Here is a 20,093-nt window from a genome sequence, read left to right as displayed (position 1 = left end):
CTTATAAGCGCCAGCGCTTAGCTCCTCTGTGATATTATTATGCAGAATTTGTGTGAAAAGCGACGAGGTGAAAAGCCCCAGGAAAGCCCGCTAGCAGGTGTGAGATGGAAAGCCTAGTGCAATCGGTTTGTGGTGAAAAAGGTACGCCACGGAAAGTTTGCAAGATTCGTTATAAAGTTGTACACTGGTTTAACATTCGATACGCAGTGACAAAAGAAAGTTCTGGCTGCGAGAGACAGCATATTGTATTGTCTATATGGCCCCGCCTTCTAAGTTTCTTAGGGACTTGACTGATCAGTAAGGTATACAAATTACAGCAAGACGTAATCATAGATACTACATGTAATCTTTCTACATAATTTTTTTTTTTATTATTATTATTTTTTTATGTCAACTATCCAATTTGAGGGATTTATGGGGGATAGCTGCATTATACGAAAGTGGGCACAACTCATTTTGTGGATGTGACAATAGAATGTTACAGTGGGACATATGTATATAAATTCAGTACCACCCTAGCTAGCCTTGTTATAAATATAATGTAAATATCACTATTGGACAATTTGTCCTTGAAATCCAATGAAAATTTCAAAAAAAATCGTAGAAGTCAAAGGTGTTCCTAATAAATTTTTATTTTCATAGTATTTTCATTGGACAAATCAATGAAAATAGCCAATGAATATTCTATGAAAAATAATTTCATGTGGTAACGTTTCAATGGATTTTCAAAGGTTTAGTGTGTAAAAATGTAAGGAAAATTCTTGGCCACCCATTTGACTTCAGAGGGTTAAGTTTCAAAATTGTTTTCGTTGGGTTTTCATGAGAACTCTTCCAGTAGTATATGAAGCACTGAAGGAAGCATGATATGAGGCATCATTCCAGTCGCATAACTTTAGCAACGAAAACCATGCAGCTAAGGCACCTACTTTGTGTAGTAGTAAACCTGTGGCGTTTATACAGCTGCAGATTCACAAATCCAAGACAAATCACTGACCTATCCTTCAATACTATTATCCATTCAGTTTCTCTGCTATTTCCTGGAACTCCTTTGCCTGGTTTCTGTTGCTACACTTATGGGCTCCTACTGCTTTAAATGTGTTTTATCAACACATGCATTAGCATATTTAGATACAAGCCGTGGATCAAGGGTAGCTCTTATGGCAGTAATCCTAGACTGTGATATGGCTACTATCCAGGATGAGTTATTATACGAGCTGTGGTTATTAACCAGTTAAATATAGTATAAATGCTAGCAGACAAACAGACACCATGATATCATGATATGAACTATTATTTAATTGCAATTTTGTTGCCAATGAAGACTACTTTGTGCAAACTCTCTTGACAACTTTCAGCATAGATAAGTAGCTCATATCTATATATATATTTATGGAAATGTCTGAAATTTTATGTTAATCATGTGTACTCACTGTCTGTAGGGTTAATTACTTGTCATGAGCTATACAATAAGCTGAATGATGGAGTGATACATCCCTATGTGCATGATCCAGGTTATATGTTGCTGATAGATGTCAGACTGCAAGACTGCTACCTTGCTAGTCACATTTTAGTGGCTAAACAATGGAAGATCATACAAAATGATGTCAGGTGTCTACTAAACCCTTCTGGCTTTTTGGAAGAGTTTACTTTTGTCATTGTCTATGATGAATCCTCCAAATCTGATAATGCTTCACAAGGTACGTACAATCCCATGCAGAATTGTAAATGATTGTAAAATTGTTTGTAGATGTTACTGAGATGCTGTCAATGTTGGAATCTCATGGATGTACTAATCCGCTAGTGTTGAATGGTGGTTATCAAGAATTTTTAAAACAATATCCATTTTTGTGTTTAGACAGGTAAGATTGGATTTTAAAGCACAGTCATATATGTGTGTATACCTTATGAAAATTTGCACACACTCACATTCAAACACACACGTATATTTGCATGTGAATGCATGTAATCAAATGCATGTGTGTGCATGTTAGTATTTGGCCCGATTGCACACATGCATTTCCATAGTTGTTGCATGTAAACACTTGCATGTGTGCCATCACATGTGTGCCATCACATGTGTGCCATCGCATGTGTGCCATCGCATGTGTGCAACTTGTGAGCAGTTTAGCAGCTAAGCGACTGCATGCATGCAGCTTGCAAATGCTGGCTATTTATTTCATATTTCTATTTCTTTTAATTTGTAATTCACATCTACAAGAAATGCATGCAATACAAAACTACAAGTCAGTACTGTCTATTTGGCCTCACTGCGCACAATTTTTTGACAAAGATGATCTTTTGTCCAAAAGCAAAATGTAGAAGTTGATACAGGTCCAAATATTCTCCTGCTTCTTGTCTGCTTTCAATTGTACATTTCTATAAGTCTTTAAATCAAAGGTTAAAAATTACACTCCCTCACTTTGTTACAGAAAACAAAGAAGCCATAATGAACAGTAGCAGTAGTATTTTATTCATGTTTAGAAATGTTTCTCCACCTGTGAAGCACGGAGACTCAAGACGCCAACCTCAGCAACTCAAGGCCAACCTCAGCTGTACTTGTAATGTCATGTACTCCTACAACAAGTTTTCTTGTAGAACACCACATCCCACTAATATAGACTACTTCTTGTTTTCCTTGTACAGGTTGTTAATGGTAGCAAACAGTTTGGGTGCACCATTTGTTTGTTTTCATCTGATGGCTATTTAATACTGTATACTGTATGTACGCAGAAAGAGGGCAGACTGCATGTGTGTAATTTGTGAGCAAACCAACCCCTTAATAAAGCTAACTTATGAAAGCAAACTACAAGCATGCAGTATGCAAGCAAAAAGAGCACAATGCATTGCTATTTTATGAGAACAAAATGCACACGTGCAATATACAAGTAAAAGGATAGCATGAATATGCTATTGTATGAAAGCAAATTGCATATGTACAATATGATAGCAAAAGAACTCAATAGTTTTTTGCTATTAAACTGTATGCATGCAGTGAATATGCAAAGTTGTGCTATTGTTTTGCAACCATCTTAAGAGCACTGCATGCGTGTAATTGCAAAACCCGTACAAGTTGCACACAAAATTTTCATAATAAGAGTAGAATATCCACACAAAAACAGCCAAGCCATGAATATTAACATTTATTAGCATCATTGCACTCATTTCTTTTCACCCATATGCATGTTTTTTAAAGGCTGCACCCTTTTCCATAACTTGACTGTTTTCATGTGTGGATTTCATTTCTTTTTGTACTCTGTATGGCCCCAATATATGCTAGCTTTGAGACAAACTTTGGGGTTTCATTTCTTCTTACAGTATCTACAGACACAATGATGACAGAAAACTAGAAATTATTCAAATTAAGAAACCATGACAGCAGTGGCTCAGTGGATTAAAATTTTAGGTAAACAGTATAGAGGTCCCTGGTTCAAACTCTAGAAGTTTTTTTTTTCAACATATTTGCACTATTTTTACCCCATGATGGCTGTTCTATTAGATCCTGCGATTTACAGTTGTTTGGTTTTTGCTTGGTAACTCTGTAGCTGTTACTTCTTTGTTTGTCAAGCCATCAAAAGGCACTACTGCTATGATGGCTAGCCTAAAGTTAAATACTGTGTTTGTGATGGCATAACTTTATTTGGGTTTGGTCTATGTCATTGATATTCGGACAGGTGGAGCATGTATCTAGACACTAAATTTCACCATTTACCTTGTAGCTGTGACTAAAATTTGATCGTATTTATGCAAATAGATGTTCATCTATGGATATTAATCAGATTCATTCCAAACTTAGTATATGAATTCACCTTTAATTTATACACTCTTTAGCTGTACCAAATTTCAAGGTAATAGAAGTACGCATTTGCATTTTATAACAATTTTTGCAAAGTGTGCGGAAACAATAATCTAGACACGTTAAGAAGAAACATATTCAAAACTTTGGCCACCCACATATCATGAATGTCTGAAGCAGGCTTAATCAAATTTGCTGTGTGGCCTACCCTATGTGGGGAAAAGCTACAATGCAAAAATAGCGTGCTTTGGGAAAGGGAAGAGCTATGCAGGCATGAAAATTGCATTTTCTGTTGATATACACATGTACATGGTGTGACAGGCACGCTTTCTTGGCCACACAACACACTACCGTCTGTCTTGATTCATGACCCATATTATGTTTATATATCTGTATTATAATATATGTAGTGAAAAAGCTATCAGAGTGGGTGTATGTACACAAACTCGATAAGTATATATTGTAGAACATTATAGCCACCAAAATTTTTTTATAGGCAATATTTCAGTGCAACTGAATTGGAAACCTTTAAGACCTATCCTTCAGTGATAATTCCTGGTAAAATGTATCTTGGTAACTGGAGACATGCTGCCAATAAGACTATGTTGGATCATCTGAGGGTCAGCCACATTGTAAACCTTACTTTGGATGATGATGAGCTGTAAGTAAATTTAGTTAGATACAAATCTAGGAATTAATAAATCTAGGCATTTTCAGGTGAAAGTAATTTCTTGGCTTCCTGAATATTTTAATACATGTGTTGTCTGTCCTTTAGATAAAACCATACTACTGGTGTAAAGACCAATGTACAGTGTATCATAGTGGTTTTACTATAATTGACGATAGTACTGTATAGTAGGGACCACAAAGGTTTGGGCGTGGCCCACGAAAAAACATCACCCAAAAACCAGCCTCAATTCAGTTCCCTGACAACGATGAGGCAAGTAAACCTAAGCCCAAACAAGCGTTCAGATCAACTCGAAACACTTTCAACAAGTTGCTACAGAATTTAAAAAAATTAAGTGGAATTTTCTACTGACTGACTGACTGACTGATTCCTTCAGACAAGCGTAACTTGATGATGGCTAAGGATATGGGCTTGATTTTTTCACTGTTCGACGTCACTTTGGCCCAAGTGGTGCCTTATGGCATACCGCAGTATGTACAATGTATTCTTCAGGACTTAGTGTCCTCCTTTGTGTCCCATTTATCTTTGCTGACAGCGAAAGGTGTTGATTTGCGGTAGCACGTGACAGCTTTCCTTTGTAACAGAAATCGTCCATATTTTTCATAGTGGCTACTTTGATTACAGAGGTGCTTTTTCAAATAGTTCTTGATTTGTAATGCTGTATAATGGGTTGAACATAGCTAACAACGCAGCGTAATGGATACTTAACTTTTCAGACGATAATGATAGCTGGGGTGCGCGGCACCATTCTATCTTTGATGCAGTATGCATGGGTTCGCCAGTCATAATTTTTTAAAGTTAACAAACAAGTCCACAAAAAATTCAACTAGGGTAGGGACAATAGCACATTGATAAAAAGTACTGAAACAAGCTGGAGTAGTGCACGATATTAAATCACAGTAAAGCGATAAGAAGTGTTATATCCTTACTATAAGCACAGTAGGGATATAGCACTTCTTATTGTTTTACTGTGATTTACACTGCAATATTGTGCACTACTCCAGCTTGTTTCAGTACTTTTATTGATGTGCCATCACGGTCCCTACTCTAGTTGAATTTTTTGTGTACTTGTTATACTATGCATTGATGCAGTGTAAAAACCAAGTATGTTGATGCCGACTATAATCAAATTTTATCATATATACATATATATTAGATGCAATACAGTGGATCCTTAGTTATCTTTGTTCCTAGAATTAGCAGAAAGTATTCAGATAAGTAAATGATAACTGAAGCCCATTGATTTACTGTATATCTGGAGCTCAGGGCTCTGTGGGCTCCGTCCCAAATAGAATATAAATAGACTGCACACTATTGACGAAATGTCCTAATTTAACAGTCAGTTTTGGCATTTGGGTACTGGAGGTGGTTGGATCACTGAAGTTAAGAATAACCCTAGGATCCACTATTTTTTGGGATACGAATTTTGTTTTCCACGACAGCTTTGCAAGAACTAGTGTGACCTGTAGAATTTGGCTAATATGGTTTAAGACAGTGACAAATGTTACTAGCTGTATTGAGTGTTACCTACAGTATATTATAAATGTGTTCTTGTAGCTTTTCAGGTGAAATCAAGTACATGACTGTGAGAATCAATGATTCAGTAGATACTGATGCTTACAGCCATTTCACAGATGTTGTGGATTTTGTTGGTAAGCAAAAATTGGTCTCGGACTTTTAATATAGTTTGGTTCATGAATAAGAATGGAACATGACTATTTTTTTTGTCTTGCATACGCCTGTCACAATCCATATCATTAATAGCCAAGCTATGAAAAAGTGTATGGCCTTCAAAAAAAAGCAGGGTTAAAGAGAGTTGTGAAATTAAAGATGAAATAGCTGCAATTTTTATGGATGGTCAATTATTCAATTATCGTGATAATCATGATCATTTTATTGGTAATAATCGACATCGTGTACTTTTCATTGACTAGTGATATCGAAATCGGCAATTATTGTGCAATAATCGTGATAATCAGAGAAATATCTGTTAATTTTCAGTGTAATTTTACCATTTTATTAACAATTCATGATGTATTTAGCTGTTCATGACAATAATCGTATGGCAAAATATCAGTATCGCCCATCACTATTGCAATGATGGTAGCACCACTTGCTGAAAGGCTGTCATTTAGGCATTGAAATTAATGCTTAGTTGCTACCTTTAATTTCATGACTTTTATCCAGATCTTTTTTGAAAGTCACACTCTTTTTGAAGCTTGCTGTTTTGACATGACTTTCATGCACTTCATTTGTGTTTTATCAACCCCAAAACAAACTAGTTATTCAGAGTTTTTATTTTTAGACTTTTGTACTCATGTTTTGGAATAGTGGTGGCTGTGTACATATACGTAATTTGATTGTACTATAGTTTCACATGTTTGGTTTTAGCTTTATATCTGTAGCCATTGCACCATAGAGTTGGTTGTTTAACGTACATATATCTGTATAATAATTCTCTAACTCTTTTGATCGGTACCATTCAAATCTAAAATTTGAGGCGAATCTTATGATCCGGGATTGGTGGCGATTCGTTAAACTACGGGAAATATCCTTTAAACCACCGTAGCTACCCGAGGAAGACAAGAACGTGTCCAAAACTTTCTGGAGACCCTTATTGTGTTACCATCCTTCCCCATCCAAGCTTACACCAGACGTTTCTCTCCCCCTGTGGACGACAGAACTGTAGAAATGGAAAATAGAGGCCATAAAAATTCCTCCCTGGTTTTTCCCTCGATTAGCTTCAAACTCGCTAGACCAACTACCCGTCCAAATCAATGTGTCATAAGGTGGTTTTCGTGTCTGTCATTACGTGCTAACCTTGGTTGCGAGATACTTATCACTGTCAATGGCCATTACAAGTTTACGATACGCGTATACGGCATTCCGGTATACATGCGTTGCCAATAGAAATCAGATGACGTCATATGGAAAAGCTTACAATGAAATAGGATCAATCACTTTTTCATGATTTAACCAATCACATCAGCGAATTTGATCATGTGATCTGGTGTGTACGCTATCATCCGGAAATTTTTAAAAGTTTTTTTATCACACCCACCAGTATAAAAGGAGAGTTTTGTAGTGGGTGTGGCAAGTCTACGAGCGATGATCAGATTACCTGACAGACTACAGAAGGAAGAGTCACTGGGAATACACACTCTGCACCCTGCTGTGCTGTCCACTGCAAGGATAGACATCCTGAGGCCCACACCACTGTGCGCCAGATGAAGTATTAGCTACTGCAACACGAATACAAGCAGATCAGGGACTACAGACAGACCTAAAATGGAGGATTACCAGCAACACAACTGCAATGGAGAAGGAAACAGTCGTAGTGGGTGTGGAAATTTAACGAGCTATGGTCACTCCAATCAGGCTACCTTACAGACTACACAAGGAAGATTTGCCATTATGAGAGAGGAAGAACGGAAGATTACGTTCAACTACTCTAATAGAACATACATCTACCTTACCAGGCTACAAATCGTGGACAATATTATCATGAAGTTGCTGTTGCAGTCTTCAATGTGTAGGGAGACACAAGACACGTTTCACTCCTTGGTAACTCCACAGGGACAGCTGAAACTTCTAGAAGCTCTATTACTTTACCTCCATTGAACTACCCTAATAGAACATAAATCGCGATATCTACCCTAATAGAACACACACAACCTCTCTACCAACAATCAATTTTCAATCAGTCAATCTCTCTCTCAACCTTTCTAGAGTAACCACTCTTCATATGAAGGATTCATCTTGGTAATGGACCTTGATTCAGAAAGCAACAAAATACAACTCTTCTCTATCCAAATCCACATGGTTGTGTTGACCTTGCTCAGTACAGCTGATAAACTTGAATACCCATACTCAATACTGTACTGCATACACACTTTGTCATGCAATAAGTACAATACCATGACTAGGATGTATAAATGGAACTACATGTACAATTCAGTTACTCAAATTGACTACATAAATATAAACCAAAATGTATGTGACAAAAGCAAGTTGAATTAGAACATAGCTCATTGTGGTGATGCACCAACTATCAGTAAACTGATCCTCATACCACACTCAGACACTTTATGTTAGTTCATGCAACATCATCGTCAAAAGGACGTTGAGTACATCCCTGCCGCTCAAAACTAATCTTTTTCATGTATGTGCATGGTTATAATGGGACACATCTTGATACGCCACCTTCATGAGAACTGTGTTTTGCATGAGTACTGCACAGATGTGCAGAAATTCCAGTGCACAAGGCCACACTAGATGATAGTGCCACATATCATTGAAGAAATTATGTGTGCACATCAGTAGCTATGCGTAATCATGTCTTTGTTGGTATGTAATGATGTGATTACTCCTTGATCATTAGTAATGTTCAAATTTAAGTGTATTCACACAATAGGACATAACAATTGTCTTAGTATCACGCGCATTTTGCGCGGGTACCACTAGTATATATTAAATGCATATTATCTATTAAGCGCATACTCATTTCTTGTACTTAATCATGATTAATAAACGTATGTGGATGAACATGAACACAAGGTGCAGCTAGAGGTTTGTCAACAAGCAGTTTATCCTGTAGGCTTGGCAAAAGACCGGTCTTTTTATGTTATTATAACTCTATGAATGTTTATCAAAATTGGTGCAAAAATTTGTGTGTGTATGCCTATTGTGTGTCCAAATTTCCAATAACAGAATACTGTATAGCAGGATTTTTTCTAGGGGGAAAATTTTTCACGAGTTTTGTGGATTGGCAGCTATCCAGAAAATCTTCCTCCTCGAAATGTGCAGCTTGATCAAAAAGATCCTGAAGAAGCAAAAAATTTCCCTCATCGAAATTTTGCAATCTGTGAAAAATTCCCCCCTGATAATATCCCGCTATAGTAAGCTTATAGTTGAGCTGACGGATTATGCTATATAGCTTTTTGTTTATTGCAGGGTCAGCATGGGACTCAGGGTGTATACTGATTCACTGCAAGGTTGGAGTTAGTCGCAGCACAACTTTTGCCTTGGCCTTCTTGATGTCTAAATATGAGGTTTTAAAAGTATATACAGTAGTATTTTGGTATAATTATATGATCATGTGCATGGTTACAAATTTTTGACAGATTTACCCAACATGTATTACCATGGGCTTATCATATTTTATAGTGTTCCCTTCTGTCTGCATCTAATTTAGTCAAGATTTGCCGAGCTGGCGTGTGGTAAGCTGGATTGTACAACAGCATTGAAAAGTGGGTCAGGTCATTTTGGATTTTCTGGGACATTTGTTTGTATCACATTTTGTGTGGGTCAAATGGGTCTCATCTGCTTTATATAATATCCAGGTCTGAGATCAATAAATTAAACCAGTTCAGCTGTACTGATGGAAATGGAAGTACGCTAGTTCAAGAAACTTATGTGAGCCATACTGGATTGCATGTTGCTATCTCCATTCTTTGCAAGCATAAATGGAGTCATGCCCTTTATTTAAACCTGTCAGTGGACATACAGTATGTGGAGCCACTCATCAATAGACCATTTCATTTTTCATAGAAGGGATTCTTAATTGACAGCTGGGCCAATCAAAATACCACAACCTCCATAGGCTCCTGTACATTTTAGCTCTTTTTAAAAATTCTGTGGTTGTGTAACCATACTGTATATCCTATAAATGGTGTACCAGTAAAATAGACTAAAGGCTGCCCTACACGATGGTGGTGGTTTGGGATTAATCTGCCAAGGCAATCCTGAGTAGTGAAGTGATAACGATGATTATCTGTGTATAAAATACTGTCTGGTTCTTGCAGATGATCCTATTTAACAGTTAACTTCTATAATTAATGCAGGACTAATTGCTGTAATATATACGTATAGTCTCACAATAGTGGTCTTGTATACTACATAATATGACCAAAGTTATGCTGCTTTTCAATGCCAAATCTCAGTGCATGCCTCTACTTTAATTTTGGGTCACATCCGGGTCCCATCTGGATTGCAGCAGTACTTACCTATTTTCATTGCTGTTGTACAGTATGTAGTTTTATGTGAGTAATTACATGTGCATATACAAACTTACAAAGCACACACAGTTCCATTGTTGTGTTGGCAGACAAATGTATAAAACGCCCATGAAGTGAACTTATATTGGGTGTATACACCATACAGGACGATAGTACTGTATAGTAGGGACCACAAAGGCTTGGGCATAGCCTATGGAAAAATATCACCCAAAAAACCAGCCCCACTTTTCCCTGACGACAATATTTAGACATCATAGCTGACAATGAAGCGTAATGGATACTTCACTTTTCAGACGATAATTGATAGCTGGGGTGCGCGGTGCCATTTCTTTCTTTTGATGCGGTATATGTGGGTTCACTAGTCAAAACAATTTTATTTAAACAAGTACACAAAAAAAGTTGGAATTTTCAACTAGGGTAGGGACCATAGCACATTGAAAAAAAGTACTGAAACAAGCTGGAGTAGTGCACGATATTAAATCACATTAAAACATAAGAAGTGTTATATCCCTACTGTGTGGAAATGTACAGTATGGATATAACACTTCTTATTGTTTTACTGTGATTTAATATTGTGCACTACTCCAGCTTGTTCCATCGATGTGCTATGGTTCCTGAAAATTCCAAAGTTTTTTGTGTACTTGTATACCCTTGGGATGGACAAATTTTAAACTCTATATGGCTTCAAAAAGTTTATCTTACTTTACTTTTTCCATGTTTTAAGTTTTATTGATATCCGATATGTTACCCTAATTTACCGATAGTTATAGATACCCAATTGTAAGGCTCTGTATGTTACACTTGTGTGAAGTTAGTGCTATAAGGAAAAATTAAGAATTTTAGGAATTAATTGCAGTGAAACAGGGGTGGTCGCCTACACTTGAAGATATACTGTAGTAGTGGACATTAAATCCCTACTTCAGTCTACACCACGACTGAAATAGGGATCAAATGTCTACTAGTATATCTTCAGTTGTAGGCAACTTCCCTTGTTTCACTACTTTTTATTTCTATAATTCCTAATCAAACTTAAAATTCTTTATACTTGTTCGTTTACTTGTTTGTAACATTATGACTGGTGAACAGAAACAATAGCACCAGGCTTATCATTTTCATCTGAACGCATGCCCCAGCTATCAATTACTGAAATATTGAAGTGGCCATTACACTTTGTTTTCAACTATGTTCAGCCTGTCACACAGTGTTACAAGCAAAGAAGGACCTTTACAATCAATCCAGTCACAACGGAAAACTCAGATGATTCCTGTCAAAAGTAGGGAACTATCACTCGGCAGGGGCAGATCCGTTGTTATGGAAAGGGGGGGTCAAAATGAATTGAGGCACTACATTATCTCTGGTTTGGTAAGATGTGACAACAAACTAAAAAAAAAAAGGGATAAGCCAGCTGACAATAGCTGCCTACCTCTCCAACTATGCATTTATTGCTGATAAAGTACATCAAAATCCTTAAATAGCTCACTACACACTGCTCTAATACTGTGACTGCTTTATTAGAGTGACTGCTCTATTAGAGTATCCCGATCTTGGTATACTTGGAGGGGTTAAGAGCCCCCCTTGACCCCCCCTGTCACTTGATGCTACCATGAATCAACACCTTGCGCTGTCAGCAAAGATTAATGGGACACGAAGGAGAACTCAGGTAACTCACACTGCTCTAATACTGTGACTGCTTTATTAGAGTGACTGCTCTATTAGAGTATCCCGATCTTGGTATACTTGGAGGGGTTAAGAGCCCCCCTTTCCCCCCCCCCCCCCCCCCCCTGTCACTTGATGCTACCATGAATCAACACCTTGCGCTGTCAGCAAAGATTAATGGGACACGAAGGAGAACTCAGGTAACTCCATGAAGCATGTATTGCAGTATGGCAAAAGTATCTTTCAGGAAGAAGTGACATCACACAGTGAAAAAATCAAGCCCATTGCCTTAGCTGTTATCAAGTTACACTTTCATGTTAATATGTTAACTAGACCTCTGCATCTGTGACTTACATACTATACATCATACATAATGGACGATATCCGCAATGACGTTTTCTGGTGTCACGAAACAAAAATTAATGGCTTTGCTAGTGTGGGGACTTTGCATGGGAGGTATTGGGCGAGATAGTGTTTCCCTGTTATAGTATTTATAAATTCAAAAAAGGGCAAAGGTGAGGCATATACTATACAAATAAGCATATTTGTCTGAATTTAAAATTTTTGGTCTGCTTTCTTTGTTGGAGTGCATTTTGCATTGTTATGATACATGTATTACTTCTTACCTTTGTTATCTCCTGGTTCCATGAGTAAAAAACTAGACAACATGCATTTCAAATACTGTGTGCCAAAGTCTCTGAAGCCCCCGCACCAACATGCATCAAATCTTTTCATTACGGATATTGTCCATTCCCATTGAAAAATCCTGGCTACACCCATGCAACAGAATGTATTTTTACCATAATTATGTATATGATTTATTCACATGTTTCATACATGATTAAGGCCCAATGAAACATTTGTACATCATCTTCTGAGATGGGAAAAGGATTTGTTTAAGAAAGAAATTACGAAACGTGAAGATGTATGGAGATGAATTTGACTAGTGTACATGTGCATAGCAATAGTTTGATAAATTTAATACAAATGAATAAAATATCATATTATTTGTTAATTTTTGCTTGAATATGAACACATGATACTCTACATTAATGATTAAATTGCAGCATGTCTTTAGCCCACTTTATCACTTCTTCATTGCTGGGTAAATCTTTTACAACACTATCTACTTCATATCCCATGTCCTGGTATTCTTCTAATGTCAACTTCACCAAATCGCAATCAATAAAGATTGTAGCATTGGGAGCATAAAACACATTGTTAAAGGACATAGGAACTAAGCCAGCATTGTCAAATGTACTACAGCTAGTATACTGGAATACATCAGGATTTCCAATGACACACACATTGTTGCCCCATACATCATCCCATCCAGATCCATTGTAGTCATTCCTTGTATTGTGATAACTCATAGCACAGTGAGGATTAGTGGTGTTAAAAGAGTTTCTTGGTGCATCGGGATAGATATATAGGTTGTCAATAGTTACTATTGAATGACCAGCAAAATTCTTAAATCCACCGTAGACAATAATGTTGTTCTTATCTACATAATAACAAGAGCCATCGTCATGATCTATTGGCCACAGTTAATGAAAATTGCCAACAAACAAGTTTTGTGTGATAAAACTTTCAGCTTGTATCAGAGTTGCTGTCTTACCATCTCTGACCTTTGTAAGGTATGGTTGTCGATCCCAGCTATTAAATGTACCATGATCAAGTGTCTCTCGAACAAAGTTAAACAAAACATTATTTTTAACTATATTTCCACCTCCAAAACCATCATTAAAGTTAATACCAGCTCTTGGTCCGTTGAAGAACACATTTCCTATCAGTTCTGTCTCACAAGCTAGAGACTGTACATATGCACAAACTTGTTTACCAAACACTCCCACCTCATGGACAAGATTTCCTATCACTTTAGTACCTCTTGGTTGGTTACCATCAGTTCCATCTATTAATTGTGTACTGCCCACAACGACTATTGCATTATCTCCCACCCACACAAATTCATTACCTTCAATCACTGCACCTCGTACATAGTTATTCAGTAATAATCCATTACCTCCAGGAGAGTAGAAAAGACATTTTGAAATGGTAACATTTTCTGCACCTTCAACTACCACAGCTGCTCCCCTGTGTACAGTCCAGTCTCCTCCACTGGGAACTTCATAATCTGATAGAAAAGTGGTAGCACTGTGAGCAAATGTGATGTCATTAATTGCTATGTTCTTCACTGGATAGCTTTGACTTCCTTTAATGGATAGTATCACTTCTAAATTAGTCCCTACAGCTTCAGTTGGAAGAGTGCCATTTGGACTGAAGTAAAGTTTATGTGTGTCATAATCAAGAAACCATTCTCCTGGAGAGTCTAGTTCTTCAAAAATGTTTTCTACATACCATTCACTACCATTATCACAACCTCTAGCTTCTTGAATACCTCCATATGACCATGTTAATGTATGATTGGTTTTATCATTACGCCCATCTAGCTTAAATTGCCACCCACCCCAGTGTTTACAGTGAAATGTATGCACTACTCCAGTTGAAGGATTACTCCATGTCCTATCAGCTATACTCAGATTACTAGAAAACTGCAGTCCAGTAGGAACACGATAAGTGAAGCCACCGCCTCCACTAGGATTAGCTGTACCCCAGTAAGATTGTGGTGGATTAAACACAGACACTGAGCCACCTTTACCAATTTGGAAAAAAGGAAAGTAACTTCCAGTTCTGTTGGGACTTCGTATAAAGATCTCTTCTCCAGGTTCTTTGGTAGCTGGTGGTAGCCATCTTTCTGCAGCTGGAACATACCCAGTAGGATTAGTGTGTAATCCACTAGTTTCTGGGTTACCATCTGGGTATCTAGCTCTCACTGCACGACGACTGTTGATAAACAATGAAGTGAAATTATTTGGTGACTGATCTGACAAATCTGCAACTACAATGTGTATCTTCTGGGAACTGAAACTTGACCCACTAACATCTCTGACTGGATTCCATTGACCATCCATTCTCAAGTAACACATCATTGGGTAAGTGTGTGATGAAGCATCATAATATGTAAACCCGTTACATTGTTTATTACGTACACAAGCTGTAGAGCATTCTTCTACACTTAACACTTTACCATAAAATAATGCCTCTTGCCTACTAGCTCCTGGTTCTAATTGTAGGTCAGCTATACCATCTAATCCTTGTTCTATTGGCTTCATCTCATTCTTATATTCTGTCCATGCAAGTTTATATAGTCTACCACCAGACAAGATCACCTCATCCCCACCCCATGGTAATATTGTCAATCCACTATCTTCTGGACCAAGTTCTAGGGTGGATTCCAGATAGTAAGTAGCACCTTTCAAATGCATGGCTTTTGTCCGCCCTATTGGTGCTGCTCTAAGTATAGATAATGCCTTGTCTATGGTCTTCACAGGATGAGACACGGTACCTGGATTAGAGTCACTACCATGTTCAGGATCAACAAATGCTTCATTTTCTGCTGGTGAATATGATCTTCCACTTCTATAACACATACATACATACATACAGTATATTTAATGTCATCATAAATCCTTAGTTAAGCATGCTACAACATCTATGAAACAGATTGGTACTTTTCATGGTCAGTAGTACAAAATCTTCTTTTAATTAAAATGTCATATATACGTTGACAATAAATATGTGGCATGTAGTATTATTTAGACTGTTCGTTTTAAACACAATGAAAATCTGTAGCAATAAAATAGTTGATTGAGAAAAAGACATTAATAAAAACAACTTTAGAAGTTTGACAAAAGTTACTTACAAAATAATTAGTTGATAAACAGTAACATTTACTGTCAGTTCCTTCACCTTTATGTGCATAAAACAATAGCCTCTCAGCAGCTCAATACTTTTATAAAGTGTTCATACGTGTGTACAGTCGGGATATGGCTATCACACTCTCTCACTCACACACACACATACACACACACACACACACACACACACACACACACACACACACACACACACACACACACACACACACACACACACACACACACACACACACACACACACACACTTAGCTATGACCACACTCCAATATTCAAGTTTGTGTGCAGTGAACATGAAGAAAGAAAAATTAACAAAAGAAAGCATAGGTGCAGCAAATGTGTAAGTAGAAACTTTGGCAATTTCTTAATTTTTGATTTGGTGAGAGTTTAATTTGACTAAATGCATGTCTAATGAAGTCCTCCATTTCACATGCTGGAAGGAGTCTCTCCAGAACACGGGCCAGTACCACAGCGAGCGGGCAACAAAGCAAGCATCTAACCCCAGATACCTGCATGGGGCTTTTTGTACATCTTTGTAAACAAGAAGCCATGTAGCTAGCTACTACCACATCGGAGATTCAAGTTATTCAATCCATAGCCAGTGCAACAGCCATGCGAAAAGGAAATGATGTGAATGGTGTAGCTCAGAAGACCCCTTCCTTGTAGTCAAACTTAGAAAAGGAATAGTTCATAGCCTTATTCAACATATCTATTACAATGACTCGGTACTACAACTACAACTAAAACAGTTAAGAGTACAGCATTATATACACTGTACCCAAAGTTCAGTTAACCTATGACCTTAGTATTACACTGTTTATTATTTCTAAATCATTGTTTATTGTCAGTCTCATGATCAGTAGAAATCAGGTGACAGTCAGGTCTCTACAATGGGAACATTCTCTGTGCAAGATCTTGTATAGGACCTTAACCTGCGATACTACAGACAATCGTAGAATTCACTGCTGGCTAAGGTTCAGTACATCATAGCAAAAATTTAGTGCAGACTATGCGTCCATTACAGGTAAAGTGTTTATACAGTAGCTAGCTATCTAGCTATTTATCTCGCTAGCTATCTTAATTTGTATCAGATTGACAAAGCCCCACTTGCTTCTACTGTACCATCAACATCACCATACTTGACAAGCTTGCTAGATACAAGTGCATTGCTTAATCTTGTGCCAGTTCAATTGGTTAAAATATTAGAAACACTAATAACATAGGTACTATATACTAATAACATGGGATAGGAAGCTCCGTTCACGGACTCAATTAACGTGTACATTCCAAATAAGCACACCTCATAGTTTGTGGTCTTGCCTTTCAGTTGGTGAAGGGCTAAAAAGTCTGGCTATTTAGATACCAACTTTGCTAAGGGTAGTGAAGAACCAAGGTACAGTAAGTGTACAGGATAATATACAGTGTATGAGCGAGTATTTCCATACAATTCAGCAGCTCAAATTGCCTTGTAGTACAACGTAAATTGAGCAACACCACGAACCATATATTTTACACTTTGCCAAGTCACTTACATGTAGCTTTGCCATAATTTCAGCAATTGTCCTGATGACGTTTAGAAATACCCGAAACAGGTACAGAAACTATGTGACTTCTCGCTTGGTTAGCACTATTCTGTAAAAAGAGTTGAACCATACCAATGCGCAGCACAAGCCATTTGGAATTGTCTCTACTTTAATATAATCCCATTAATTAGTTTGCACTGCATGTCTTCAAAAAATCAAGACACTCTAATAAAGCAACGAGGTAACTACTCTAATAGAATAGTCAGATGCATAGCTGCAGTGGTAATCTCTTTTCCAGAGTTGCTGATTTCATTAAAAGGTAGAAATTCTCTAAAACAGTCTGAGAGGCCCAACAAAAAAGATCAGTTATACTCTAATAGAAAAGGCACATATCATATAGCACTGTATATTAAGGTTCATAGAAGTTTCAGTTTTGCACAAGTTACATGATCCTTATGCACCAGCTCTGCCAAACTATGGCTGTGTTTGGCAAAGATTACCAAACTGCTTTTTTGTGGTCACAACACATAAATGGCTGGCTCATAAGACCACATGTAAATCAATCATTCTGCCGTTACCCTCCCTTCAGTCTGCTCCTAGGGTTTGATTACACAAACCCAGATGCCAAGCTCAGATCAGCTGTGTATACATACAGTGTACCCGACCCCTTTTAGGCACCTATAAGTGCCCTGAAAAAAGGATCTGGTCAGTAGTAATGTATACCTCCAGACACCACTATCTACGTGAAGGTGTCGCGTACGTTGTATACAACAGACAGATTCTTCTAAGAAAATTTATCCCACCCTGATACAAAAACAAATTCACATAACCTCCATTTCAACCTTGTAGTCCTAGATACTTACTCATGTCATGCGTCAACTATATAATTTGTTATACTGTAATTGACAATACTGTGATTTCGTTGGACACATCAGTTTACAGCAATGGAGACATGTATGAGCCCTGAATGCTAGACATTTATAGGAGCATAATAAAGCATCAGCTGTACCACACTAATAACCACATACACCTTTCAACTAGTACAAATATAGAGCAAGCCTCATATTGATATTAATATTAATGATACGGTAAGTTAGATATCTTGCAATTTTAAACATTGAAAATTCTAAGAAACTTAATTCTTGCCTTATATCATTAGACCATGTACAGTAATTAACTTTAGAGGTACATGTATTAGACCACGACAAATTACGCTGTAGTGATATTTCACAGATGCATACACATTGGCACATATGGTTGTAGACTCTTATACATTGTGAAAGCAGTCGTACTGTAGGTTTAGAAGCAGAGGACCGGGAAGGGAAATGAACCTCTTTCACTTTAATTAGAAGCTCTTCAACTGCACCTACATATAGCTATACTCTAATAGAACAGTCTAACAAACAGTCAGCTACAGCTTAGTTTTTCAACCTGCCAGGAAGGTAATGTCTATGAAACAGTATGGGGAAGATCCACCAATTTTCATCAAAGCAACGTGAAGCAATAATTACAATTAGGTGAGGTGATTCCTCGGACACACTGTTGCACCAACAGTCCACAGATGGTTTTTTATATGCTTTTAGGCCACTCCAATTGGTAATTATGTTTCTGGTCCACCACCCGCATACTTTTTTACAGAAAGTGAAATTTCAGAAATACATGGGGAATATGCCCGCATCAATTTTTGAAAAAGCTGGATTTCAGAGACAAATATTGGGCTGCTACAAACATGCTAAATCTAACTGCGTACATGTCACTATAATGTCTTTTATCAGTGAAAACCTGCAAGAAATGGGCAGAGTGCATAGTAGGATCGATATACTCTAATAGAACAGTCAGTAAATCACAAAAAATACTCTAATTGAGCAGTCACTTCATTGTTGCTGAATTCCGCCCGCCCGCATCTAAAACTAAACTTCAGATGACCAGAAACATAAAAACAAATTGGAGTGGCCTTATCTTCAAATACACAACTTACTTAGTTTCTACAGCTTTACGATAATTGGTGGTATTGCATTTATGAAGTTCCAGAGCATCATACACAGAGTGAAGGTTTCGCTGTGCAGGCAGCAATTTGCTGGCATAGTCCCAGGCTAGCTTTGCTATATCACATCCGATCTTCGCATCAAAAATTGATATATTTTCTGTATAATCTACTTGTAATCCAGCGACGTAGTTGTAATACGTTATGGAGAAAAATAGCGTCACTACTCTAATAAACGCCATCTTTCAAGTGACGTAATCACGTGACAAGATGTATAGAGTGTTCGTTTTGTCAGGCGTTCTCTTAGTGTTATTGACAGTGGCTGATGGTGTATTAGACTCTAATCCAGCGTCTTATGATCCCAAAATTGAATGTAACGTTGCTGAGCTGATATGGGGGTATGCGAAGAAACTCCTTCCAGCTCGTGGAGGTTTCAAATCAGTGTATGATGCTGTTAACTTGAGGAGCTGTCATGAGAATGCAGACCACGCCTTCGTCAATAATTTGAAGAAAAGGTAACACATATGTGAGTCTTGTGACTGATGTAGCTCCAAACATAGTTGTCGTGACGACTGAACAGTAACTTCCCTATTTAGAACTCTAATTATTTAGTTATTATATTGTGCGCATGTCTGTACTGCACGTGTATGTTATAG

At 37.5% G+C, this 20,093-nt stretch overlaps 2 protein-coding genes across 4 annotated transcripts; one reads left to right on the top strand and one right to left on the bottom strand.

Moving 5' to 3' along the window:
- The first annotated feature begins 2 nt into the window (after positions 1-2).
- Positions 3-13,201, top strand: LOC136257072 (serine/threonine/tyrosine-interacting-like protein 1). 3 transcript variants are annotated; one of them, XM_066050185.1, is made up of 8 exons: positions 3-141; positions 1,440-1,697; positions 1,748-1,859; positions 4,290-4,454; positions 6,039-6,133; positions 9,435-9,532; positions 9,648-9,700; positions 13,001-13,201. In XM_066050185.1, the coding sequence occupies exons 1-8, from the start codon at positions 105-107 to the stop codon at positions 13,089-13,091; spliced, it is 909 nt and encodes a 302-aa protein (XP_065906257.1). In that variant the 5' UTR covers positions 3-104; the 3' UTR covers positions 13,092-13,201. The 3 variants fall into 3 exon arrangements, with proteins under 3 accessions (XP_065906257.1, XP_065906256.1, XP_065906258.1); XM_066050184.1 differs by having other exon boundaries at positions 9,435-9,541; XM_066050186.1 differs by lacking the exons at positions 9,435-9,532; positions 9,648-9,700; positions 13,001-13,201 and adding an exon at positions 9,219-9,373.
- LOC136257070 (uncharacterized) lies at positions 13,104-19,693 on the bottom strand. The gene is made up of 2 exons (XM_066050182.1): positions 19,432-19,693; positions 13,104-15,634 (listed from the first exon to the last, which is right to left on the bottom strand). The coding sequence occupies exons 1-2, from the start codon at positions 19,677-19,679 to the stop codon at positions 13,702-13,704; spliced, it is 2,181 nt and encodes a 726-aa protein (XP_065906254.1). The 5' UTR covers positions 19,680-19,693; the 3' UTR covers positions 13,104-13,701.
- Positions 19,694-20,093: the final 400 nt, after the last annotated feature.

Source organism: Dysidea avara, chromosome 5, assembly GCF_963678975.1.
Source record: "Dysidea avara chromosome 5, odDysAvar1.4, whole genome shotgun sequence".
Taxonomy (NCBI): Eukaryota; Metazoa; Porifera; class Demospongiae; order Dictyoceratida; family Dysideidae; genus Dysidea; species Dysidea avara.
The sequence above is the reverse complement of the archived record's forward strand: the minus strand, read 5'-3'. Positions and strand labels throughout refer to the sequence as shown.